The 25996-nt window shown below is 51.8% G+C and overlaps 1 protein-coding gene across 2 annotated transcripts in view; it reads left to right on the top strand.

Annotated features, from left to right (window-relative positions):
• The window catches only part of LOC128834350 (bifunctional epoxide hydrolase 2-like), a 102118-nt gene that overhangs the window by 50905 nt on the left and 25217 nt on the right, over positions 1 to 25996 (top strand). For both annotated transcript variants that reach the window (XM_054022982.1, XM_054022983.1), the window contains exons 11-12: positions 20280 to 20365; positions 22047 to 22158. In XM_054022982.1, the coding sequence (XP_053878957.1) occupies positions 20280 to 20365; positions 22047 to 22158 (198 nt within the window). The remainder of the gene's footprint in view (positions 1 to 20279; positions 20366 to 22046; positions 22159 to 25996) is intronic.

The following is a 25996-nucleotide window of genomic DNA, read 5'->3' as shown; positions in this document are numbered from 1 at the left end:
GGTCCAGGCTGTCCCCGGCCCTGGGGTGCCGGCCCCGGCCCACCACCCCCGGCCCGGCCTGGCACCGCCGGCCCGGCCCCCGAGTCCCCGGCCCGGCTGGCGCCCCCGATCCCCCCGCCGGAGCCCCCGGCCCTGCCGACCCGACCGGCCCCGGCCCCGCCGACCCGACCCGACCGGTCCCGGCCCCGCCGGAGGCTCCGGCCCGGCCGACCCGACCCGACCGGTCCCGGCCCCGCCGGAGGCCCCGGCCCGGCCGACCCGACCGGCCCCGCCGGAGGCCCCGGCCCGACCGACCCGACCCGACCGGCCCCGCCGGAGGCCCCGGCCCGGCCAACCCGACCCGACCCCGCCGGAGGCCCCGCCCCGGCCGACCCGACCCGGCCCCACCGGAGGCCCCGGCCGACCCGACCCGACCGGCCCCGCCGGAGGCCCCGGCCCGGCCAACCCGACCCGGCCCGGCCCCGCCCCGGCCAACCCGACCCGACCCGGCCCCACCGGAGGCCCCGGCCCGGCCGACCCGACCCGGCCCCGCCGGAGGCCCCGGCCCGGCCGACCCGACCCGGCCCCGCCGGAGGCCCCGGCCCGGCCGACCCGACCGGCCCCGCCGGAGGCCCCAGCCCGGCCGACCCGACCCGACCCGGCCCCGCCGGAGGCTCCGGCCCGGCCGACCCGACCTGGCCCCGCCGGAGGCCCCGGCCCAGCCGACCCAGCCCGACCGGACCCGGCCCCGCCGGAGGCCCCGGCCCGGCCGACCCGACCCGGCCCCGCCGGAGCCCCCGGCCCGGCCGACCCGACCCGGCCCCGCCGGAGCCCCCGGCCCGGCCGACCCGACCCGGCCCCGCCGGAGCCCCCGAGCTCCCAGCCCCGGAGCCCCCGGCCAGGCACCGCACCGCGGGCCCGGCCCGAGCCCCCGGCCCGATCCCCGAGCACCCGCACCGCCGGCCGGCATGTCCCGATTTTCCCGGACATGTCCGGCTTTTTGGGCTTTCCCCCCGGACGGGGATTTGGAGCCCAAAAAGCCGGACATGTCCGGGAAAATCCGGACGTATGGTAACCCTAAATTAAGTACCATGTTTTGTTTGTGTTTCTTTTACCTCTTTTCCAATATACACTGCACATCTCCTGGGAAATAGTTTAACCTCCATAACATTATATTAGCCATATTAATTTTACACAAGGTGTAACTGCCTTCCCATGCCCACAGAGTTTTCATGAACCCCCACCAAAACGACAGTCCAATCCCCCAGAGCCACCTCAAGGCTCCGTGTTCCTATCATTGCTCCCTTTTTCCTTTTCTTTTTCCTGTGCGCGCACACACAACTATTTTTTGCCTAACATCCCTTGCACTGTGATTATTCTTTTCTACACAACTGTACCCCGATTACACTCCCATCTTGTACAACCAGAGACAGCCAGGGGCAGTCAAGTTAAGTTCCAATAGAAACCCCTGACATTCCTTTAGTGATTTTGATCACATTACCCAATTGTTAAATAATTTGATTAGATTATTTCTCCTCCTGCTGCCTGCAGCAGTCCCCTATAGACCATTTCTGTGGGAAAAGGGCCCATTTTCCCTCCGAATAGCTGTAAAGGCTTCTGGGGACAGAAGCATCGTGGTGGTAGTAGCCACCCTACCCTCTGGTATAATTTAATTACCAAGTTTCCATCCAATGTGACTGCACAGAGTTGCACATACAGTTACATTTATAGAACTGGGTTTTATTATTAAACCAAAAACTTGCTTCTTGTAACACCACAACTGTTACCTGTACCATTTTCACAACTCCCAAATGTTTACTTTCCTCCAAACCCTAAATTATCAATTTTTGCAAAAGGTATTTGTAACTTTTCACTTACTTCTTTAAATCACTTACTCCTACATTTAGTTTTTTAAGGTAGCGCACTTTGTTTTTAACAACTCAGCCACCAAGTACAATTATTGCCACACGGCCGCCTTAACCTGTGCTGTCTTTACCTTGAGACTGTTCAAAAGGCAGTAAAACATTTGTCTCCATGGTTGCCCATGGATCTGTTACTCCAAAAATTCCAGTGGACTACAGCAGACCTCCGTCGTACTTTGTCCCAAACAAAACAAAACACAAAACATTTTACATAAGTATCCAAAGTCCCCTCCATTAAAACTTCAGAAAAACAAAAGTGTGGACAGGCCAGGGGAGTGGAGGGGGAAGAGGTGGAAAGAAACCAATGAAGCCGGTCAGGTCACTTTAAAGTACAGGCTCCCAGCAGCAAATTAAGTAAACTGAGAGAAAGAAGAAGGAAAAGAAGAAAAGGATATAATTAGCGCTGAACCAAGAGTAGGCTCTAAAGGTGGTCTGTTAACTCTGCTTCTGACTCTAAACCCTGTTGTGCCAAATCATCTTTATCCACCCGAACTACTCTACACCCCTTCAGCAGCCCTTGCTGAAACAGCACCAACCTTGAAAGTTTACTGGCAGGTTCCCATAATGCTGCCCTTCCTTCAAACCTCTCACAAGTGGACTGAAGTGCCTCCTTTCCCTGGAGGGCATCCAGTCCCCATGGGCAGGGACCTTCTTCCACTACCCAGATACCAAAGGAGGGAGGGCTCCGCAGCCACCCCCATCCCTCTGGGTCCCCTAACACTGCATCCATTTCCTTTTTAATCTCATCCCAGGCTGACCGCTGCTCCTGGTATGGGCCCTGGTTCTTCCTTATCCATTTATCCAAAAACTCCTTTTCCCTGGCTTGCCAGAACCCACAACTACCATCACGAGAGTTCGCTATACCCCCTCCAAGTAGCTGCACGGACTGTTGGGTGGGGGGGTGGGGGACTTACAGGCTGCCACTCACCTATCCGATGCGATGCATCCGAGTCCCGGCACCAAGATGTTAGGGGGCTTATTCCTTCACCCTCTCACTTCCCTGGTCCTTCTCGCGTGAACAGAGAGCAACAATACCCGAAGTCCAAAGGTGCAAACAATTCGATGTTTATTGGGGTGAACTTCCAGCAAGCATGATTCCAGTTTCTTCCTCAGTGTCCCCCTTCCCAGCTCTGACACCACAGAGCCATCCCTGTTCCCATTCACTGTTCCTATCCCCCCCTTAGCAAAACATGATTCCAATTTCCCCACCCCCATTCCCTGTTCCCATTCGCCCCCCCTTACTTCCTGATTGACTGCAGACTATATAGTAAAACTTGAGTTCTGCTTAGCTATACCTTAACCTATTATTTTACTGAAATTTAACTAACCAATCCTAACATACTGTAACATGGTTATTTAACCAATTATATCCCATCACCTTTATTGGTTTACACCCAACAAAATTAATTATACAGCAGACAGGAACAATCACAGAACCAGACAGAGATTATACAGACAAACAATAGGGAAGTGGAGACCACAGTGATAGAACAATACAGAAATGAGGATTTCACATCCCAGCTACTGATAAGTGAGTTCTTGCCAGACAGGATGCTATCAAACTAAGTTTCCTTTTACATCTTCTAGGCTCTTCCCTTTCTCTGGAGGTGATAGGAATACAATCCTGTCCTGATATTCCTAACAGCCCAATAGCACCTTATTTCAATGTGACTAGTTTGGAATGTGAGGATGTGACCGTTCACTTCCCAGTTGATGGCTGCCTCTGCTACTTAGCCGAAGGCCTTAGCTTAAGAACCAGGCCTCAGACTGTCACAGTAAGAGAAGACCCTTACCAGATAGAATCAAAATCACTGTCTTTCTTTTATACCTCTATAACTAGCTAAGTGATAAGAATACACCTAAATTCTTAAAGTATAGGCCTTTACAGACAGGCCTGAATATCTATATCCTAACAGGCTTCCACCCAGATAGCAGTCAAATATGATGAAGATTATTGGAAATTTTATTCATCATATAAAAAGTTCTACCAGTCCTAAAGGTTCAGACACATTACACCACAGGTCAATGAATATTTCAGAGCTTACCCAAATACAGGCTTACAGCCCATTCTTATTAACAAAACTAAAATTTATTCAAAAAGAAGAGAGAGAGTATTGGTTAAAAGATCATTATACATACAGATATGATTCAAGTATGTAGGCCAGTTTCATAGTAGAGACAGTGAACTTGAGAGTTGCAAAGTTCTTTCGGAATTAGTTCATAGGCTTAGTTCAATTTTCCATATCAGGGCGACACAAAATGAAATTGGAGATCTCAATCTTGTAGGTCAATGCTTCCCTAATAAAGCATAAGCAGGACGCAAAAGTCCCCTTTATAGTTCTGTAGCAGCATGCAGTCCTTGGTGAACAATAGGCAATTGTTGTGGGTTGGAAGTAAACCTATTTCTCAAGCATCACTGGTAATTAGCTACCTGGATTAACACAAGGCAATTGCCTATCTTCATCATTTTACAGGTGATTTACCACAGACTTCAAAGAGAAATTAAGACAGTGATATCTTTTAAATGTGAAGATCTTCTTTTGATCTCTGAATTAACAAAATACAGCCATAGACAGGAACTATTGTGTTACATTAACACACAAAACCCACCAACATTAACGACGTCTGCGTCTCTAAAGGTTGAATCTGGATCAATTAGCCTGCAAGTTGTTTAACCCTTTTTGGCCCAGCCACACAAGCCCCCTAAGAGATCAAACCTGGTATCAGTAATTTGGGCATTTTGCATCCCATTTACAGGTAGAGTGGCTTGAATTTCATCCCGCCCAGTGCAAGCCGTCTGGAGAAGGCACGGGAGGGAAGCAGCATTTTCTCATACACTGCTACACGCCCATGCTTTGAAGTATGCTGCATCGCGTGGTGCTCTTCCCTACACTCAAAAGCCCATGGGTCTGTAGATGGACCCCTATAGACCTGGTGGGAACAAGCTCTATCGGCTCTGCTTGGTTGAGGTTCCACTCTAGTCCTCTTCCTCTCTCCGTATGTGGCTGCATGTATGTACTGTTCTGTATTCCACATGGAGACAACCTGACAGATGCTCCTCATTTCTAATTGCTATGGTCCTCTGTGGTCTTTACTGCTGAAGGAATTAGCTGTCTGGGATTTCACAATGCCCCAAAGGAGAGTAGCAAACAGTTGGCCAACTCTCTGCTAGCTCCTTGCTCTGATGCATTCCTTGGGAGGCCCATCCTCCTGCTATGTAGGTTGCCAGCTTTCCCTCCGAGGACACGTGTGCTGCTGAAAGAGAATCCAATGTAAAGCAACAGGGACAGGATTAAAACTGCTTCGCCATCTGCAGCCTCTTCCAAGGAACGTGACGACTTTTTCACTTTGCTGCTTGCAGGGGAAGTTTAATTGCATCTTAAATACCAGTTGGCTAATTGGGAACCTTCTGCTACATAATTTTTAAACAATGCCTGAATCGCTTGGTAAAGAGATGGGAAATTCATCTGCATCTTTAGTGGAATCAACCCCGCTACAGCTTCCCCCTCTTCCCAGTGGCAGAAAGGTTACGTAGTTAACTCTTTACCTACCAAGGACTCTGTAGCTAGGCTGGGTCAGTGTGGGGATGGGCAGTTATTAAGGAACCCCCACATGCGGCAGGAAGTGGTGTTGATATTGAGCACTTTTTCCTTTCATTGGTATGGAAGCAGTGCCCCAGCTTGGTGCTAGGGGGCACTGTTGTTGGGGGTGCTATCTGTTGGATGAGACGGAAACGTGTTTGTTGTCCTGGCTACTGGTGGTTTTTCAGGGCCCCAGGGCAGCCTCTCTAAGAGCTGGGCTTTGGCTAAAAAGCCATTGTTTGGGGCATACCGCTGCATTCTGCCAACCCTAAAACGTCCCCCTTGTAGAGGGAACGAGGCTGTTTATCACTTCGTTCTATAATTGTTTAGCATTGATGTGTGGTGTTAAGTGGCTGCCGTGTTTTACCCCATATGTTGCTGCATTTAGGTGAGGGGCAAAGTGGTCCCTTGTGTGCCTTGTAATGTTCCTTGGAGTCCTTCTGGATGAATATTCCCAGCTCCTACGGCTGTCCCCATGCCAGGAGACGATCTCTTCCCAACCTCACTCCATTCAGTTTACAGATGCTGAGAGCCAGAGATACTTTCATCTCTTTGCTGCTTCGGTGTCAAAGGAGATCCCTTGAGTTAACTACCAACCCAGGTCAGAGTTTGAAATGCAAGCTAGAGATGAAAGGCTCCATATCTCATCTCGAATGAGTCAAGGGAGAGAATTCTTCCAGGAGTGGGTGGGTCAGCTTTTGTGGCCCGCATCATGCGGGAGGTCAGACTAGATGATCATAATGGTCCCTTCTGATCTTAGAGTCTGAGTCTATGAATCCTTTGAGAGTCCATCCCCCCTGCAGACATTGTATCAAATGCTCTGTAGTGCCCGGCAACACTTGATGAACTGTTCAAAGCATCCTTACTTGAATGGTTCTTCCATTATTTTTCTTGCCAGATCCCCACTCTAAAGGCCCTTTCTCAGCTGCCCCTTTGTCACGGTCCAGATGGCAGTGGCAAGCATCTGAAATGTAATTAAACATGTGCGTGCCATATACCTGCTAACTGTTAAATCTGTGGGGCTGACCCATTTGTGGGTGTTTCACTTAATTCGCTTGCAGATGAAATGCTCTCTGCACCATCTGCTGCCCAGCTATAACTGTATGGGGATGGAGTTTAAGAGCCGTGCTACTGATCCCAGGAGGTAAGTAATCTAAAAAATGTTTGCAGGAGATCATATCAATCTACCTTTCTTGGGAGGCCTTAGGTACTTAAAGCAATTAATTGGGACAAAACAAACTTTGCTTGCTCCCCAGATAACACTCGCTTTTTGAAAAACCAAATATATTTATTGTTTGATCCTCCCTGAAAAAGAGAATCTATTCTTTCTGTTAATCAGTCTGATGGGAATACTGTGTGTGTGCTTAGCTCCTACAGTCGCCTGCCCAAATCCCAGCAGCCTGGCCTGGAGATTCTCTGCCACATTAGCTGTAGCTAGAAATGCATTTAGCAGGTTTAATTGTGTATTGTGTGTCTGGGGATCTCTTCGGTGCAGTGCTGGTGCTTTTATTAAACTATGTTTTGCGTGACTGTGATTGCTTGTGAAAGCACAGCTTTGAGTCAGGGTGTGTGTGTGTGTGTGTGTGTGTGTGTGTGTGTGTTTGTGTGTAAAGGGATCAGGAACCCTATAACAACAGCACGATTCAAGAAACAGAGGTGACTGATTGGGTCCATCTCCTACAGTAAATGAAAGGTTGTTCCCTATAGTATAATTTCTAGGGTTTTTGCCAGTCTGTTATCTATATAGAGACCTCTTGGATCGCATTTGGGGCTATTGTGTTAGGTGCTGTACATATACATAGATAGCCCGTCTCAAAGAGCTTACAGTCTAAATAAGACTTGCCCAAGATTTCACAGCTGCTCAGTGACAGAGGGCCAGGAATAAAACTGAGGTCACCGGTATCCTATCCACTAGACCACGCTGCCTCTCTTAAATATCCTAAATGACAGATGCCCCTGACTTTCCTTTAAAGACTCTTCCCCTGGTCCATCTTTGGAGGAGAGAAGGGAACTGACCTAAAAGGCCAATGGCATTGCATGAATCTGCCACATACAATCTTTTATGCCACCCTCATCGCTGGGGTCTCTTGACAGGTGGTACAATGGAGGGGCATGTGTCACTCACCTGCCGACGATTGCTTCCCGTTCTTGCTATTTACCCGCCGAGTGTCTGAGTTGCCCTGCCCCTCCCACGAGTGCCCCCGTGACCCAGTGATATCTACCCACCTCTCCGTCTTCCTTCGTAACTCAGCCCCTCTGGCCTGCTCTTCGCCTCAGCGGCTCTTCGCCCAGCTCCGTTTTTTTGGCTCCTTTCTGGGGTCTGGCTTTCCTGGACTGAATGCAGCGTTCTAATTGCTGTGGCCCCTGGACTGTCGCTCAACCTCCCGGCAAGTTACTCACCCACGCTGCCTCAGTTTCCCCAAACTGTGGCTTCCTGCCGAGGGTGTTAGGAGGGTTCACGTTTGCTCCTGCGACCTGCAGATTGGCTGGCTGCAATGTGCTATGCCTGGGAAGGCGAGCCCTGCAAGGAAAGCTTCCACTGGTCCAGGGTGTGGCAGCCTGCCTGGTGAATAGGGTGGGTCTTCGTCTCCCCTGTGCTCCAGTCACGCTGTTGGTTTTCCCCCAGGGAAGCTCAGGGTATCATGGTCTGAGCTTTACAGCTCTCTGGGTTCCATACAGCCTCCCCAAGCGATCGCCTCTCTATGGGTAGGACCTTCTGTAGCTGTAGCACCTTCCAGGACTGCTAGAGGGGCCCTACCACTCATGAGATCTAGGGGTGTCATAAATATAAAGGGAAGAGTAACCACCTTTCTGTGTACAATACTATAAAATCCCTCCTGGCCAGAGACACAAAATCCTTTTACCTGTAAAGGGTTAAGAAGCTCAGGTAACCTAGCTGGCACCTGACCAAAAGGACCAATAAGGGGACAAAATACTTTCAAATCTGGGGAGGGGGAAAAGGCTTTGTTTTGTCTGTTCTTTGTCTGTCTGTTCTGTGTGCTGGCGGAGACAGATCAAGAAAGCAAGCAATCCAACTCCATTAGTATTAGTAAGTACTAGCGAAGGAATGCGTTAGCTTACTTTTATTTTGGCTTGTGATTTCCTTTGTCAAGAGGGAGATTTATACCTGGTTTTGTAACTTTAAGGTTTTGCCTAGAGGGGAGATCTTCTATGTTCTTGAGTCTTTTGTTATTCTGTAAAGTACTTACCATCCCGATTTTACAGAGGTAATTCTTTTACCTTTTCTTTAATTAAAATTCTTCTTTTAAGAACCTGATTGATTTTTTCATTGTTTTAAGATCCAAGGATTTGGGTCTGTGTTCACCTGTACCAATTGGTGAGGATATTATTCTCAAGCCTGCCCAGGAAAAGGAGTGTAGGGGCTTGGGAGGATATTTGGGGAAGGTAGGGCTTGTTTGTTTAAATCACTTGGTGGTGGCAGCGTTACCTAATCCAAGGTGCAAGGAAGGATTTGTGCCGTGGGGAGTTTTTAACCTAAACTGGTAGAAATAAGCTTAGGGGGTCTTCATGCGGGTCCCCATGTCTGTACCCTGAAGTTCAGAGTGGAGAGGGAACCCTGACAGGGGGCAACGCTTACGTGGCGGCTGGCCCACTGCTCTAAGGGACTGCTTACCTCTAAGACATCGGAGCGACCACATTGCTTGTAGGAGAAGATTTGAGACCTAGCTAAGCCCAAGACCATGAATCATCTCTCAACGTCAAGGTAGTAGGTCAACTCTGTGACCTAAGCATAAACTTTTTCATCTAGCATGACCTTCAGTTCCTATATGGAAATTCAGTTCCTGCTGTTCCCTAGCTTTGTTAGTATCTGTGATGATCCATTTGGTGCATTTGTCCGGGGCAGGGAATAGGGCCAGGGTGAAAGAAAAATAATTAGGAAGATAAGATGGAGGAATTGAGTTTGTCGTATAATTGATGCGGAGACTCAACTGTGGCACAAAGGTTAGTGGGCTGATAAGTCAGATCTTACATTTCAGCCCTTCTCGGACACCGCCACAGTCTGCGAGAAATCCAATTAACATTTCCTGTCAGCAGCGGCTGTGAAAAACCATCCTGAAAGGCTTTTAAAAGTGAAATATCACAAGAAGCCAGCTTCCCTGTCCTAGCCTTGATAAGCCCATTGTGGCAGGCCCTGCCGCAGTCTGCGGGGTTGATGTGTTCTCAGTGTGGGGTGGTCTTCTCTTGGTGGGTGGCTGCCCTGGGCTTGGACCGATCAACATCATCCATCTGGCGCTTTACAGAAGGGATTGTGTTGAGTATGGGATGGAGTTTGGGACAGCTAGTCCCCAGCTGACTCCAGGAAGAAAGGGACGAGTCCCCAAATGATGGAACGCTCTCCATATTTGGAGTGGCAGATATTTCCGGCTGCTGATTGTGTGCCCCTGGGCTGTGGAGTGCAGCGGAGCTAGGATTGCTGAGCCATGAACCTGCACCGCGTTGCAGGTTGCATTGTCATTGGCACCTGTACGTAGTTCTACTCCTGCTTTGGCCGGGCATGTACAGGACTGTGCATGGAGCAGGGCCCTGGAGAATCAAGCCTGTCCAGTTCAATTCAGGGTCTCTTAGCAGGCTATAGAGTGTTCCCAGGGGACTGCAGTGAGAGATGCCCCAGCCTCTTCCATTGGGCGCTCTTCTCTTCAAAGGCTGGGAAGGGTTAGTGGGTTCTTAGGATGGCCTTTTCACACCGCGGTCCACGTGTCTCCTGTTATAACTGCTCAGCTGTTAATTTCACAACCCCATCCACTGCCAAGCCGGTTTCAGAGGAACTTGGTCTCAGTCCAAGACCATTGTTCATGTCCACTTCATTATTCTAATGCTGGCGAGAATCCAAGGTTCGTTACAGACTAGAACACTCCCTGATTCAACTCATTTGACTTGAGCAAGGTATTGCTAATTGTTAAAAGTGCGTCTTGCTCTACTCTTTTCTAGCCCCATAGAGCTTGGGGATGTAACTGGGATGTGTCTCTTTGCTGTGTGTACCCAGACGGGTTCTTGGGCTCGCTCGCAGTTTGTGAAAACAACAAAGAGTCTGGTTGTATGTGAGCACTGGGCTGCACATGCGGTTGGTTTGTTATGGTAGGGTTGCATGTGGGAGCGAGGCGATGCGCGCTGGTGGCTTGGTGTTGCAGGATTACTGTTGAAGTTCACCAGTAATCTGCACTCTCCCCAGTGCACCTGGTCACTCCTGGGGGAATTCGGTGCCAAAAAAATAAAAATTTTGCAAAATTCTTCATATTTTATTACCCCAAATAACACATTCTAATCACGCCAGTTTCAATTTTATTGGTCATTTATTTCAAAACACTTGTTGGGAAGTATGTGTGTAATAATATAGACAACAAAAAAGATCTGGGAACTGTTTTTTGACAAATAGATTCCTTACTAGGCATATTAATAGAGAGCTTTGAGTAATAATTTATTTAAACTACAATGCAGAAAAGTATTTCCCGCATCCCTCAGAAGCAGTGCAAAGGCTGGGGAGTCAGGGGTAACGGAGGATCTGAGGGAGAGGAACATAATTGTTGGGAAGGGGCCTGGGAGTCAACCTGGGGGTTGTTGGGTGTGGGTGGGAGAAGTATGGAACTTTTGGGGGCTGGGGGATTGTTAGAGTTGGGGAGCCTCCCCCATGCACACCCGGGCTGACTCCTAGCCTCTCCCATTCAGTCAGGCACATCTGCCCCTGTCCCCATGTGTCCCTGCACCCTCCTCTCCCATCCCCACGTGTCACTGCACCCCCCCAGTCAGCCACCTCTTCTCCTGTCCCTATGTGTCCCTGCACCCTCCTCTCCCATTCAGCCCCTGCCCCAGTCTGCCCCCCCACTAGCCATTCTGAAGCCAAGTCTGTTATCCCCCAGCAGCCCCATGTGCCCTGCTCTGTCTGTTCCCCTCCATATCCTGTGCCTCCTCACCTGGCCCCATGGTCAGGATGCTGTGGGGAATGCAGCCTCTCCTCCCCCTATTGGCTGCTGGGCTGGTACGGCCGGTGAGCCGACTGCCCTCTGTTCTGATGACACAGCATCCCCTGGTGGGCGAAAGGCATAATTGCAGCGCCTCTCCACCAGAATGTATTTTCTGCAGAGAAAAAAATCTGCCGGGGGAGATGAATTCTGCACGTGCCCAGTGGCTCAGAATTCCCCCAGGAGTAACCTGGTGGCCAGATAGGCTGTGGCTGTGTGTGGATCCATTCAGCCAAGATTCAAGCTGTGATTCGTGCAGGCTCCTCCGGGTGAGTCACAAATGGAGCCCTTTCTCTAGCTGAGTCTTGGCAGATGTGCTAACTTGGCATCAGTCAGCTGTCTTGATGCATTTTTTGCAAATACCAGGTTTCACTTTGGACTCCTACCTGGGACAGGGCTCCTTCAGACTACCGATGGAATTGACTGCTTGTGAAAGTGATGGGTTGATAGGGGATGAAATATGGCCCAGCGGTTAGGGTGCTGGCCTGGGATTCAGGAGGTCTGCGTACAGTTCCTTGCTTTGCCAAGGAACCTTAGGCCAGTCATTTAGTCTCTGTAGACTGGGGTTACTAGCACTTCCCTGCCTCACAGCAGTGTTCATAGAATCCTAGAATATTAGGGTTGGAAGAGACCTCAGGAGGTCATCTAGTGCAACCCCCTGCTCAAAGCAGGACCAGCACCAACTAAATCATCCCAGCCAGGGCTTTGTCAAGCTGGGCCTTAAAAACCTCTAAGGAAGGAGATTCCACCACCTCCCTAGGGAACCCATCCAGTGCTTCACCACCCTCCTAGTGAAATAGTGTTTCCTAATATCCAACCTAGACCTCCCCCACTGCAACTTGAGACCATTGCTCCTTGTTCTGTCATCTGCCTTAGTCCCTCCGTGCCTCAGTTTCCCCTCTGTACTAATGGCTCTGCCCTGCCTCACGGGGGGGGGGGGTGTTGTGAGGATAAACACATAGACGATCGTGAGGCGCTCAGGTACGATGGAAGCCGGGGCCATGCAAGTACCTTAGACTAGCAGAGATGAGGTGGGCAGAACAGTGGCCTGGGTTCATTTCGGTATCCAGTCCCCTTTGAAATAGGAGGCAGTGTTGTCCAATGGCTAATGCACAGGGTTCTCTTCCCATCTCTGCCACTGATTGACTATGTGACCTTGGGTGAGTCACTCCCCCCCCGCCTCAGTTTCCCATCTGGGGATAATGGTGCCTGCATTTGTAAGTGCTGTGAGAGCGCCAGTGAAACGCAAAGTAGTCGTATTTGTGAAATCCAGACGTGCCACCCTGTCCCCGCAAGGGGGCTCAGCTCCCAGGGGGGTTCTGTGCCATCTGAAGAAGCTCGGTACTGCAGCACGGCTGGACGTGCAAGGGAGGAGAGAGATTCTGGCTGGGCCCAGCCTCTATCAGGACACACAAATAAATAACATCTAAACAGGGAACGCCGTGGATTGAGCTGTATCTTGTTGAAACAGATGCTGCTTCAAAGCTGGCAGTGGTCCTTTCAAGGTAACGCAGGGTCTGGTCAATCAAAACTGGAACAAATTGCTTTCCTCTTCTCTCCGTCTTGCTGCTGTTTTGCAGTTGGTTTAGTGGCATCTCCTGGGAGCCAAGTCCCCTTTGCCTCTGACCTTCTGCCAGGGCATTGCCTGGCAAGGCCATGCCTCCCATGACCAGTGACAGCAGCTGAGCCCTCACTGCAAAGTCATTGTTGTAAGAGGTGGTGGCTAACAGCAGTGCTTAGCTCTCCCGTAGCACTGTCCACCTGCAGCTCTTCAAAGAAAGGCAAATATCGCTGTCCCCATTATACAGGGGGAAACTGAGGCACAGGGCAGGATGATTTAGTTGGGGATTGGTCCTGCTTTGAGCAGGGGGTTGGACTAGATACCTCCTGAGGTCCCTTCCAACCCTGATAGTCTATGAAGCGAGTTGCCCAGACCAGTAGCAGCGCTGGGACTAGAACCCATAATATCCCGACTTATTCCAGTGCCCTGTCCTAAGTCTGTTCGGGATCTGTTCAGGCTAACCTGTAATAAGCCCCTCTCAGGCCCCAGTAAGAGTGTCCCCTGTGCCCTTGTGAACTGCTTTAACTAAACTGGTTTAAATTCACACCTCTAGGGTATGTCTACACTACGAAATTAGTTCGAATTTATAGAAGCCGGTTTTATAGAAATCGGTTGTATACAGCCGATTGTGTGTGTCCCCACATAAAATGCTAAGTGCTCTAGTCGGCGGACCGCGTCCACAGTACCGAGGCTAGCGTCGACTTCCGGAGCATTGCACTATGGGTAGCTATCCCACAGCTATCCCACAGTTCCCGCAGTCTCCGCCGCCCATTGGAATTCTGGGTTGAGATCCCAATGCCCGGATGATGCAAAACAGTGTCGCGGGAGGTTCTGGGTACATGTCGTCAGGCCCCTCCCCCTCCGTCACAGCAACGGCAGACAATAGATTCGCACCTTTTTACCTGGGTTACCTGTGCAGACAACATACCATGGCAAGCATGGAGCCCGCTCAGCTCACCGTCACCATATGTCATCTGGGTGCCGGCAGACGTGGGACTGCATTGCTACACAGCAGCAGCTGCTAACTGCCTTTTGGCGGTAGACGGTGCAGTAGACTGGTAGCCTTCATCGGCGATCTGGGTGCTGGCAGCTGTGGGGCTGGCAGCCATGGGGATGGCAGCCATAGGGCTGCATTGCACCAGCCCCTTGCCTTTTGGCAGTAGATGGTGTATTACGACTGGTAACCGTCCTATTACAAGTTGGATCATCGCACATTACCAGAATCTTCCCTGAGCAGCAGATTGTGCAATAGGCCTGAAGGCCATCGTAATACACTAACTGCCAAGCGCCCAGTGTTTGCTGCCAAGCACCCAGAAAGATGCCGAGGGCTATCAGTCACGCTGCACCGTCGTCTTAAGATGTAAAAAATAGATTTGCTCTGTATTCATTTGCTTCCCCCTCCCTCCGTCAAATCAACGGCCTGATAAACCCAGGGTTTTCAGTTTAATCTTTGGGGGGACCATTCTGTGTGACAGTTGTTTGTGTTTCTCCCTGATGCACAGCCACCGTTCTTGATTTTAATTCCCTGTACCTGTACGCCATGTCGTCACTCGGCCCGCCCTCCCTCCTTCCCCTAGTCCGTCAGATACTAGTTTTGCGCCTTTTTTCAGACCAGGCGCCATAGCTAGCACTGGGATCATGGAGCCCGCTCAGATCACCGCGGCAATTATGAGCACTATGAACACCACGCGCATTGTCCTGGAGTATATGCAGAGCCAGGACATGCCAAGGCGAAACCCGGACCAGGCGAGGAGGCGATTGCAGCGCGGCGACGAGAGTGATGAGGAAATTGACATGGACATAGACCTCTCACAAGGCACAGGCCCCAGCAATGTGGAAATCATGGTGTCACTGGGGCAGGTTCATGGCGTGTGTGACGGAGCAGGGAGCAGGGCAGATTTGACCTGGGAATGTTGCAGGGGGATTGCAGTGAGGAGGGGGGGACTTCCCTTGAAGGAAGCTACCTGAGCTGTAACCTGAGCCAGGAACGGGGGTGGGGAGAATTAACACCTTCCGCCCGGGAGACTGAACAAAGGAGAGGAGCAGCGGGAGGGGCCGGGAGTTTAGTTGTCGGTTTGGGCTGGGTGGTGCAACGCAGGGAACCCCAAGCTGGGGTCTAAGCTCCCTGAACCTCCCAGAGGGACCTAATTGAGGGGGTCTGGTCGTACCGACACGCTCTGCTTGAGACTGTGTTCCTGTCCTTAAATAAACCTTCTGCTTTACTGGCTGGTTGAGAGTCGCAGTGAATCTCGGGAAGAGGGGTGCAGGGCCCTGACTCCCCCACACTCCGCAACAGTGTGGAACGCCGATTCTGGGCCCGGGAAACAAGCACAGACTGGTGGGACCGCATCGTGCTGCAGGTGTGGGACGATTCCCAGTGGCTGCGAAACTTTCGCATGCGTAAGGGCACTTTCATGGACCTTTGTGACTTGCTTTCCCCTGCCCTGAAACGCCAGGATACCAGGATGAGAGCAGCCCTCACAGTTGAGAAGCGAGTGGCGATAGCCCTGTGGAAGCTTGCAATGCCAGACAGCTACCAGTCAGTCGGGAATCAATTTGGAGTGGGCAAATCTACGGTGGGGGCTGCTGTGATCCAAGTTGCCAGGGCAATGAAAGACCTGGTAATATCAAGGGTAGTGACTCTGGGCAACGTGCAGTCAATAGTGGATGGTTTTGCTGAAATGGGATTCCCAAACTGTGGTGGGGCCATAGACAGAACCCATATCCCTATCTTGGCACCGGAGCACCAAGCCACCGACTACATAAACCGCAAGGGGTACTTTTCAATGCTGCTGCAACCCCTGGTGGATCACAAGGGACATTTCACCAACATCAACGTGGGATGGCCGGGAAAGGTACATGATGCTTGCGTCTTCAGGAACTCTGGTCTGTTTCGAAAGCTGGAGGAAGGGACTTTCTTCCCGGACCAGAAAGTAACCGTTGGGGATGTTGAAATGCCTATCGTGATCCTTGGGGACCCAGCCTACCCCTTAAGGCCATGGCTCATGAAGCCGTACACAGGCAGCCTGGACAGTAGTCAGGACCTGTTCAACTATAGGTTGAGCAAGTGCCGAATGGTGGTGGAATGTGCATTTGGACGTTTAAAAGCGCGCTGGCGCAGCTTACTGACTCGCTCAGACCTCAGCGAAAAGAATATCCCCATTGTTATTGCTGCTTGCTGTGCGCTCCACAATATCTGTGAGAGTAAGGGGGAGACATTTATGGCGGGGTGGGAGGTTGAGGCAACTCGCCTGGCCGCTGATTACGCGCAGCCAGACACCAGGGTGGTTAGAGGAGCACAGCAGGGCGTGGTGCGCATCAGAGAAGCTTTGAAAACGAGTTTTGTGACTGGCCAGGCTACTGTGTGAAACTTCTGTTTGTTTCTCCTTGATGAACCCTCCAAACCCCCTCCCCCCCCCCCGACCCGGTTCACTCTACTTCCCTGTAAACCAACCACCCCACCCCACTCTCCCCTCCCCAATTCGAGCACCGCTTGCAGAGGCAATAAAGTCATTGTTTTTTCACATTCATGCATTCTTTATTAATTCCTCACAGAAGTAGGGGGATAATTGCCAAGGTAGCCTGGGATGGGTGGGGGAGGAGGGATGGAAAAGGACACACTGCATTTTAAAACTTTAACTCTTATTGAAGGCCAGCCTTCTGATGCTTGGGCGATCATCTGGGGTGGAGTGACTGGGTGGCCGGAGGCCCCCCCACCGTGTTCTTGGGCGTCTGGGTGAGGAGGCTATGGAACTTGGGGAGGAGGGCTGTTGGTTAAACAGGGGCTGTAGCGGCGGTCTCTGCTCCTGCTGCCTTTCCTGCAGCTCAACCATACGCTGGAGCATATCAGTTTGATGCTCCAGCAGACGGAGCATTGACTCTTGCCGTTTGTCTGCAAGCTGATGCCACCTATCATCTTCAGCCCGCCACTTGCTCTTTTCATTCCGCCATTCAGCCCGCCACCTCTCCTCTTGTTCATATTGTGCTTTTCTCATGTCTGACATTGACTGCCTCCACGCATTCTGCTGTGCTCGATCAGCGTGGGAGGACATCTGCAGCTCCGTGAACATATCGTCCCGCATCCTCCGTTTTCTCTTTCTAATGTTCACTAGCCTCTGCGAAGGAGAAACATTTGCAGCTGGTGGAGGAGAAGGGAGAGGTGGTTAAAAAAGACACATTTTAGAGAACAATGGGTACACTCTTTCATTACAAGGTCGCATTTTTCCTCTGCCTGCCGGTTTGGTATGAGAGATCACTCACGCAGTGCCCCAAGCAACATATTTCGGCTTGCAGGCAGCCATGGTAAGCCACAGTCTTTTGGCTTTTTTAACCTTCTTAACATGCGGGAAAGGTTTCAAACAGCAGCGCATTTCCCATATCAAGGATGAATTGGGTTGGCCATTTAAAATGGGTTTTCAATGTAAAAGGAGGGGCTGTGGTTTCCGGGTTAACATGCGGCACAAACCCAAGTAAACCACCCCCCCACACACACACCCGATTCTCTGGGATGATCACTTCACCCCTCCCCCCACCGCGTGGTTAACAGCGGGGAACATTTCTGTTCAGAAGAGCAGGAACGGGCACCTCTGAATGTCCCCTTAATAAAATCACCCCATTTCAACCAGGTGACCGTGAATGATATCACTCTCCTGAGGATAACAAAGAGAGATAAGGAATGGATGTTGTCTGCATGCCAGCAAACACCGGGACCATACGCTGCCATGCTTTGTTATGCAATGATTCCAGACTACGTGCTACTGGCCTGGCGTGGTAAAGTGTCCTACCATGGCGGACGGGATAAGGCAGCCCTCCCCAGAAACCTTTTGCAAACGCTTTGGGGAGTACATAAAGGAGAGCTTTCTGGAGATGTCCCTGGAGGATTTCCGCTCCATCCCCATACACGTTAACAGACTTTTCCAGTAGATGTACTGGCCGCGATTGCCAGGGCAAATTAATCATTAAACACGCTTGCTTTTAAACCATGTGTAATGTTTACAAATATTTACAAAGTTACACTCACCAGAGGTCTCCTGTGTGCCCTCAGGGTCTTGGGTGAGTTCGGGGGTTACTGGTTCCAGGTCCAGGGTCACAAACATATCCTGGCTGTTGGGGAAACCGGTTTCTCCGCTTCCTTGCTGCTGTGAGCTACCTACAGTACCTCCATCCTCATTTTCCTCGTTCCCCGAACCCTCTTCCCTGTGTGTTTCTCCATTGAGAGAGTCATAGCACACAGTTGGGGTAGTGGTGGCTGCACCCCCTAGAATTGCATGCAGCTCCGCGTAGAAGCGGCAAGTTTGCGGCTCTGCCCCGGACCTTCCATTTGCTTCTCTGGCTTTGTGGTAGGCTTGCCGTAGCTCCTTAACTTTCACGCGGCACTGCTGTGTGTCCCTGTTATGGCCCCGGTCCTTCATGGTCTTGGAGACCTTTTCTAATACTTTGCCATTTCTTTTACTGCTACGGAGTTCAGCTAGCACTGATTCATCTCCCCATATGGCGAGCAGATCCCGTACCTCCCGTTCGGTCCATGCTGGAGCTCTTTTGCGATCCTGGGACTCCATCACAGTTACCTGTGCTGATGAGCTCTGCGTGGTCACCTGTGCTCTCCACGCTGGGCAAACAGGAAATGAAATTCAAACGTTCGCGGGTCTTTTCCTGTCTACCTGGTCAGTGCATCTGAGTTGAGAGTGCTGTCCAGAGCGGTCACAATGAAGCACTGTGGGATAGCTCCCGGAGGCCAATAACGTCGAATTCCGTCCATACTACCCCAATTCCGACCCGCAAAGGCCAATTTTATCGCTAAACCCCTCGTCGAAGGTGGTGTAAAGAAACCGGTTTAAAGGGCCCTTTAAGTCGAAAGAAAGGGCTTCGTTGTGTGGACGTGTCCAGGCTTAATTCGATTTAACGCTGCTAAAGTCGACCTAAACTCGTAGTGTAGACCAGGCCCTAGTTAGACTGTGAAACGCTGCGTATAGACCAGGCGTGACTGAACGAAGCTTAAGAGCAGTTTAAATGAGTCCGAGTGTGGTTACGCTAAGGGTTTGCCCTGCTTAAATTGATCCGTTTGGCTGCTGCACGTTTTCTTGCCCTGCCTTGGAGTTGTACCCACTCGCCTACACGTAACTGACCCTGCTGCTAACCTCTCCGCTTCAACCGTGGCCGCCTGATGTGAATGTAAGGGAGGCTAATCCCTGTAAGCCACGTGCCGAGAGACCCAAGGAACGCAACGAGCAGGAGGCAGAAGAAGGCTTGAGTTAAAGCAGCCCCTGCGCTACTGGAAGAAACCCCTCCTCCCAGCTCCTTTGCACGTTCCATCACTAGAGGCTCCATTACACACTGGTACAGCAGTGTCCGGAGGGCTAAGGGAGTGAGAGCATCCCAGCCTCCAGCTGACACCACATTCCATGTCCCCTTTGCATCCAGCCTTTGGCCTTAAACTTCCCAGCCAGCGGGAGGCAGGAGAGCAATTGATTCATCTGTAAAAGGCCCAGCAAAACTCCAGCCAGCAGCTCATTGAATTGCACTTGACAGCCCGCTTGTAGGTTGGCAGGAGGTTGGCTTTGGTTCCTGTGCTCGGCCCCGGCGGGGCATTGTGAATGGAAATTTGTCCTGGGCGATAACAGACTGGTACGCTGGATCGCGTGCCCAGGGGTTTGCGAGGTCGCTAGTAGACTGGTTTTCACTCGGGGTGGGCTACCCAGCCTGCTGGATTAGGAGCCAAGTGCAAGCAAAGAACTCTCTGCTAGCAACGATTGCCGCGGGGCCAGGGGACGAAGCAGCTTTGCGGCTCAACTGGAGCCGTGCTGTCAGGGCTTCTGCAGCTAGTCCGTCCCCGCCCCAGAGGCGGGGCTGTGGAAAGGCACCTCCTCGGGCTGTCTCTTTCCCCATCCTCCCAGGGCTGGGGAACAATGAACATTGGCCTGTTCCGCAGTCCCTGGCCCACCCCTCCCCGGGGGACAGACCCCTGGACTGGCGCAGAGCCCTCTGAATGCGTGGGGGAAGCAGTGGGGGGGAGAAAGACGGTGCCACATTGGCAAACTGAGCCGCACTCCGCTCTCGCTCTGGCTGGTGGAGAGCTTCCATATGTCTCCTTGTCCCAAAGCCCCTTCGTGCCCACTGGTAAGTGCTGGATCACCCTCCTGTGTTCCCAGCCAGAGTAACTTGAGTTCCTTCTGCCCTGGAAACCCCATTTGCTCCCCAAAATCACTAACCCATTGACACACTCGCAATGACGCCTTCCTTGTTTCCCGTACTCCCCTAGGGCATTTCCCAGGCAGTGTTCATCGGCCATGACTGGGGCGGAGCTGTGGTGTGGAACATGTCCCTCTTTTACCCAGAGCGAGTGAGGTAAGTCACCGGCGGATGTCTCCCCTATAGTTCAATCTCCAAAGGGGGCGGGGGGTACCACGCAATGAGCTTTCTGACTTAGTCGTGGATTTTGTTTTGTTTTTTCCAATCTGTCCTGAAATGAGATGATTTTGGAAAGAGAATGCTGAGAAAATGCTCCCGATTCCCACTAATGTGACCAGAAGGTTTTTTGTTCACCATATAAAATATCACCACAATCACCAACTTGACTCTTGAAAATATTTATTTGCTCAGAGCTTTGTTAGAAGCGAGGTTCTACTCTGAAAAGTGACCGTGGACAAAGAGGCCTCCGCCGACTCACCAGGTCTACTCCCTGTTGTGAGTGTCAGAGGCAGAACTGTTCATTTGAGAGGCAAAAGGTGATTTTTTACTGCTCTTGACTCTTGTTAGCCCTCGAGAGCCAACACAGCTGAGAGCAAGCGAGCTGGATTCTATTCCTCTGGGGGCATCGTCAATTGCACCATTAGCAAGGTTCTGGTCAGTTACACCTGTGCAAACCGCTGGCCTTGCTCAGGTGTTACTGAAGTCATAACCTGAGAGCACTGGGGCTGCGCAGGTGTCACCAAGCACCTGATTTTCCCTACAGGACCTTTAGAACATGTGGTCCCATGTGAGAAGGAAAGATCCCAGCATGACTCCGAGCCCAGCTTGAGTTCCCAGTGCTGGCTAGTGGAGGAAAACCTCTGTACTCAAACTGAGCGTGCTTGATGGAGTCACTGAGGTGTAACAAACGTGACCTCTCACAAGACCATTTGTAGGGACACTTTTCAGAGTAGAGCCTCACTAGCTGAAGCTGGTGCTGGGAAAAGTTGCCAGGATCCCAGCCCGGGAGACGAGAGTTTCTCTGTTTAGCCACTGAACAAGTACAGCCTGAGTAGCAGCCCAGTAAGTTTTCTCTGCGCATCGTCCTGCCAGGCTGCCCCAACCTCTCTAGTCTTAGACTCTGACCTCTCAGTGTGGCCGTAACACGTGTTGCCACGGTAAGAGTCCTGGAGCCTGAGCCAATTCCCGGTGAATTACTCAGCTGGATCTGAGACCAGCCTGCAGAACTGGGGTGCCGGCGGCTAGAACCTTAGTATATGGACCGAGTGGATCTGGGATTCAGTGACCTCGTTCGTTGGGCCCTTCCCCACTGACAAGTGATGCTTCACCGCGGGAGAAGGCTCTGGGCACTCGGGGCTAGAGTCTTAGATGGTGTAAATTGGTGATCTGTTTAGGCCAATATGATTGTGGTGAATTATGCCTGCTGCGGACCTGGTCCTTCACATGATGTTACTCCTGGGGCCTGGGGTGTAATAGGAGTGACGGTCTCTGCTATCCATCTACCCTGCCCCAGTTCACCATTTACTGCTCTCACTGCCCTCCCATCACAGAAACAACGGCTCTGCTTCCCCCAGACTCCTTCACGGTGGAGTTCTAGTGAAGGCGCTCCATGTGCTTGAAGCTCCGAGGGAGCACCTGAAAAGGTCCACATCTCACTTCTCTCTGAAGCCTGCTCGTGGGTGACTTCCTGTCCCATGTAAATGCCCCTGTGTGTGCGCGCAGCCCAATGCCAGTGTGCGAATTCGGAGTCTGCTGTTTAAATCCGAGCGTATCGCTCCTGGTTATAAACTGGGTCTTTTGGTTTCTCCCTCTCTGATTCCTGCTGCTGGTGTCTTAGGGCAGTGGCTGCACTGAACACGCCCTACAGACCAGCGGACCCCAAAGTGGATATCATGGAGACGATCAAAGCCCGTCCTGTGTTTGACTATCAGCTTTATTTCCAGGAGCCGGTGAGTACGAGCCAAAGATGTTCTATTCCCAGTGTGCTGGGTACATGCGCTCCATGGGTTCTGTTCTCCTGCCTGCCAGTCCCGTGATGTAAGGCATCAACAGAGAACTCTACCTGAGGAAATATAAAGGATGGCTCTGGCTAGAGGGCCAGATTCAGAGCTGCTGTAAATCCATATAAGTGGATTGACTTCAGTCTAGCTCTGATGGCTTCCACCAGATCTAGCCCCATAGTGCCATAAAGGGAGAGCTCGTAAGGTAATAAAACAGTTGGAGCGGAGAAAGTTTGCCTGACAGAGATGGTTCCATTGGTAACGCTCTCTCTCCTTCTGATAAGACATCCGCCCTTGGTCGTATGCCTCACTGATGATGTAGTGTGTACCAGGGGTGCTCTGTCCATCAGATGAGATGTTAAACTGAGACTGATTCTGCCTGTATTTGGTATCTGTCCAGGCAGGGGGTTAAAGATCCCCCCTCGCACTATTCCAAAAGTGTTAAGAGACAATGACAGACACCTGGGCACTGCTCTCCCCATCTTACCACCCTTGGACATCTCAACCACTGTGGAAACCAGTTCCAACGTCCAAGTGTCTAGAAAGGGTCATGGAATCGAGGAAGCCGCTGCAGGGTTTGCGCAAGGATCTGCAAGATTCATGAGCTCCCCTGCCCGCCTTTTTAAATAGCCCTGAGCAACAAATTCCTGCTCTTGCCTTTGGCGCCTCAGAGCTTTGTTTGAAGAGGCTTATCCGAGCGTTAGAGGCGCTGGGCATGGGCAGTGCCAGCTTAAGGATGGTAGACGATGCCACGCTAATGGGCGTGCGCACTGCTGTGACAATGCGGTTCTGGCGGAACCCAACTGAGAGTGCCAACTCAGGACAAATTGCTAAAACAGGGCAGTTACAGCCCAAGGCTGGGGTTTTTCCACCTCTAAGGCAAACCAAACCAGCCAGACTAAGACTTCGGTCTCATCCCACTGGCTAACCGCAAGTCTCACAAGCAATCTCCTTAGACACTCCAGTTTCCCAGTATTACCACCAGTGCCACACGTTATGGGGACAAATGGTTATAAAAACCAATACCCCAGTAAAAGAAAAAGGTTCTCCTGATCCCAAAGGACCAAGCCCCAGACCCAGGTCAATATACAAATCAGATCTTGCCCACAAATCACGCTGTTGCCAATCCTTTAGAATCTAAAATCTAAAGGTTTATTCATAAAAGGGAAAAAGATAGAGATGAGAGTTAGAATTGGTTAAATGGAATCAATTACATACAGTAATGGCAAAGTTCTTGGTTCAGGCTTGCAGCGGCGATGGAATAAACTGCAGGTTCAAATCAAGTCTCTGGAATACATCCCCAGCTGGGATGGGTCCTCAGTCCTTTGTTCAAAGCTTCAGTTTGTAGCAAAGTTCCTCCAGAGGTAAGAAGCAGGATTGAAGACAAGATGGAGATGAGGCATCAGCCTTATATAGTCTTTTCCAGGTGTAAGATCACCTCTTTGTTCTTACTGTGGAAAATTACAGCAAAATGGAGTCTGGAGTCACATGGGCCAGTCCCTGCATACTTAGCTGAGGTACAAGGCGTATCTGCCTTCTCTCAATGGGTCCATTGTATAGCTGATGGTCCTTAATGGGCCATCAAGCAGGCTAGGCAGAGCTAATCTCAGCTTGTCTGGGATGTCACCCAGAAGCATAGCATAAGTTTGCCATACAGACAGTATAGAGCCAATATTCATAACTTCGACTACAAAACTGATACACACATATAGACAGCATAATCATAACCAGTAAACCATAACCTTGTCCTAGACACCCTATTTGACCCCCTTTACACAAGGTTTGGGTGCCACTACAGGACCTTGGTTGCAACAATGATCTATACGGTCCCAATTTATGTCAATAACATCACAACTGCTCACGAGCAAAGGCCATTGGCCGGGACTAGGCAAGGCTCCCATTGGGCTTTCCAAGCACGGCCAAAGCATGGAAAATCTCACAAGCTGCCCCCAGCAAATGGGTCAGCAAAGGGCGTGGCGGGATTGCCTTCATCTGGCCACTTGCCACCTACAGCTACCTTGACGCTCTCCAGCCATGACCAGCTGGTAAGTCCTAGGGGACATTGAGTCCAGCCCCCTGCTAGCACAGGCGACCCCGAGTCAGCAGAGTGCAGCAGGTCTCCTCAAAACAGCTCTGCCTCCCGTCCATGCGCGCTGTGGCGCCGGGCTGGTCTGGCCGATAGCTGCACCCTGCGGCTTGAACTATGCATCACAACCGGCGCACACGCATCAAGTCCCCCGCTGGGAATTGCATCCCAGCACATACCTACCTGGACTAATGCAGCAGCGGGGGGCGTCCCAGTGTCTTTGCTGCACGGCTGGCTGGGTGAGTGGGACTCATGCTCCAATCAGATGTAACCGAACTCTCCCTTGCTGCCTGCCCCCTGCTAGGGATGCAACCCCGGCTGCTGGGTCAACGTGCCATCAGCAGCTGCTGAGCCAGGCTGGGGCAGCGGGATCATTCCTCCCCGAGCTATTGTGCAGTGCTGAGGTGACACGTCCGCACCGCAGCGACTCGCAGGGAGGCTGCCGAGGCCACATTAAAGCCCCTGGCTCGGCATCGGCTGTGGAACCTGTGTCTGCTCCCTTATTATGTCCCCTGGGTGCCCCTTGTGTCCTGGGATCCCCCCAATTTTTCCACAGTCCCCACCAACCTTTGGTCAGGAGAAGAACGGACAGGACCGTGGCCCGTTCCTGGCGAGGGATGTTCCGCTGTCTCCCCACTGGGGCAGAACATCCTGCTTCCGTGTGGCTCTCCGACCCAACAGCTTATGGATCAAGGGGGGAGACTCGAACTCACGTTTCTTGTGTGGTGCCCTCAAGGGCAATGGGTTAGTTCCAGGGCAGCCCGGTATCCCTCTGAGAGACGCCCACAGCCGCGTGGCTGCAGAACCCATCACAGCTGGCAGATGTCTGCCTGAACCGAAACCCGTTCCAAATGGGCTCTTCCCAGAGAGGTCTAGAGCGGATCGAGATGAGGGGGGGCCCTAATAAGTGTCGGGTGCTAGAGCCTGCTGGGAAAGTCTCTGGCGTTAAAGCCAGGCATGTGAGTAATTACAGGCGGGGGTGGAGTGATTGCAGCGGATTGATGCTGGCAGGTGGATCCCGTTAGCTAGCCCCAGGTACGAGAGGGATTGGTGTGTCTCTTGGGGGCTGTGGGAATGAAGGGCTGAGGCAGAAGAGGTCCTGCAAGGACAGTCCAGGAACAGATCCGTTTGGGGGAGAACTCAGGTTGAGGCTTTGATTTGAGTTACAAGCCCCGGGGAGGGAAAAGGGTGGAGTACAAGCGGTTTGGTTTTACTCTGGGCATGTCTACACTAGAAGCGCTACATTGGCGCAGCTGCACCGATGCAGCGCGTCTGGCGAAGACGCCGTATGCCACCGAGAGAGCGTCCCCCGCCGACAGAGCGCCAGTGTGGATAGCACTTAGGTCTCTGGAACTTGCATCACTTTCCCCCCCACCCCTGAGCGACGTAAGTTAGATCGACTTAAGCGGTCGTGTAGACCCGCCCCCTGTCTGGAGCAGGGTGGGAACTCCACCTGCTTAGTCCCTGTTCTCTGTGCAAAATTAAATGTGGAACACAGCCTCTCTCGACAGAGGGCAGGTGGCTAATGAACCATGAGCATGCTCATCGCGTAGCTGGGGGCCGGGCCTCTGAGCTGCGCTGACGAAGGGAAGTGTATTTCCGCCTGTCGGAGGCAGAAGGCCGAGCCATGCGTCCCTTAGAGCACGTTAGAAATCCGATTAGCTGACTCGAACTGGTGGTACATGGCGAGTTTTCCAGCGT

This window comes from Malaclemys terrapin, chromosome 3, assembly GCF_027887155.1.
Source record: "Malaclemys terrapin pileata isolate rMalTer1 chromosome 3, rMalTer1.hap1, whole genome shotgun sequence".
NCBI lineage: Eukaryota > Metazoa > Chordata > Testudines > Emydidae > Malaclemys > Malaclemys terrapin.
This window is presented reverse-complemented; position numbering and strand designations above follow the sequence as displayed.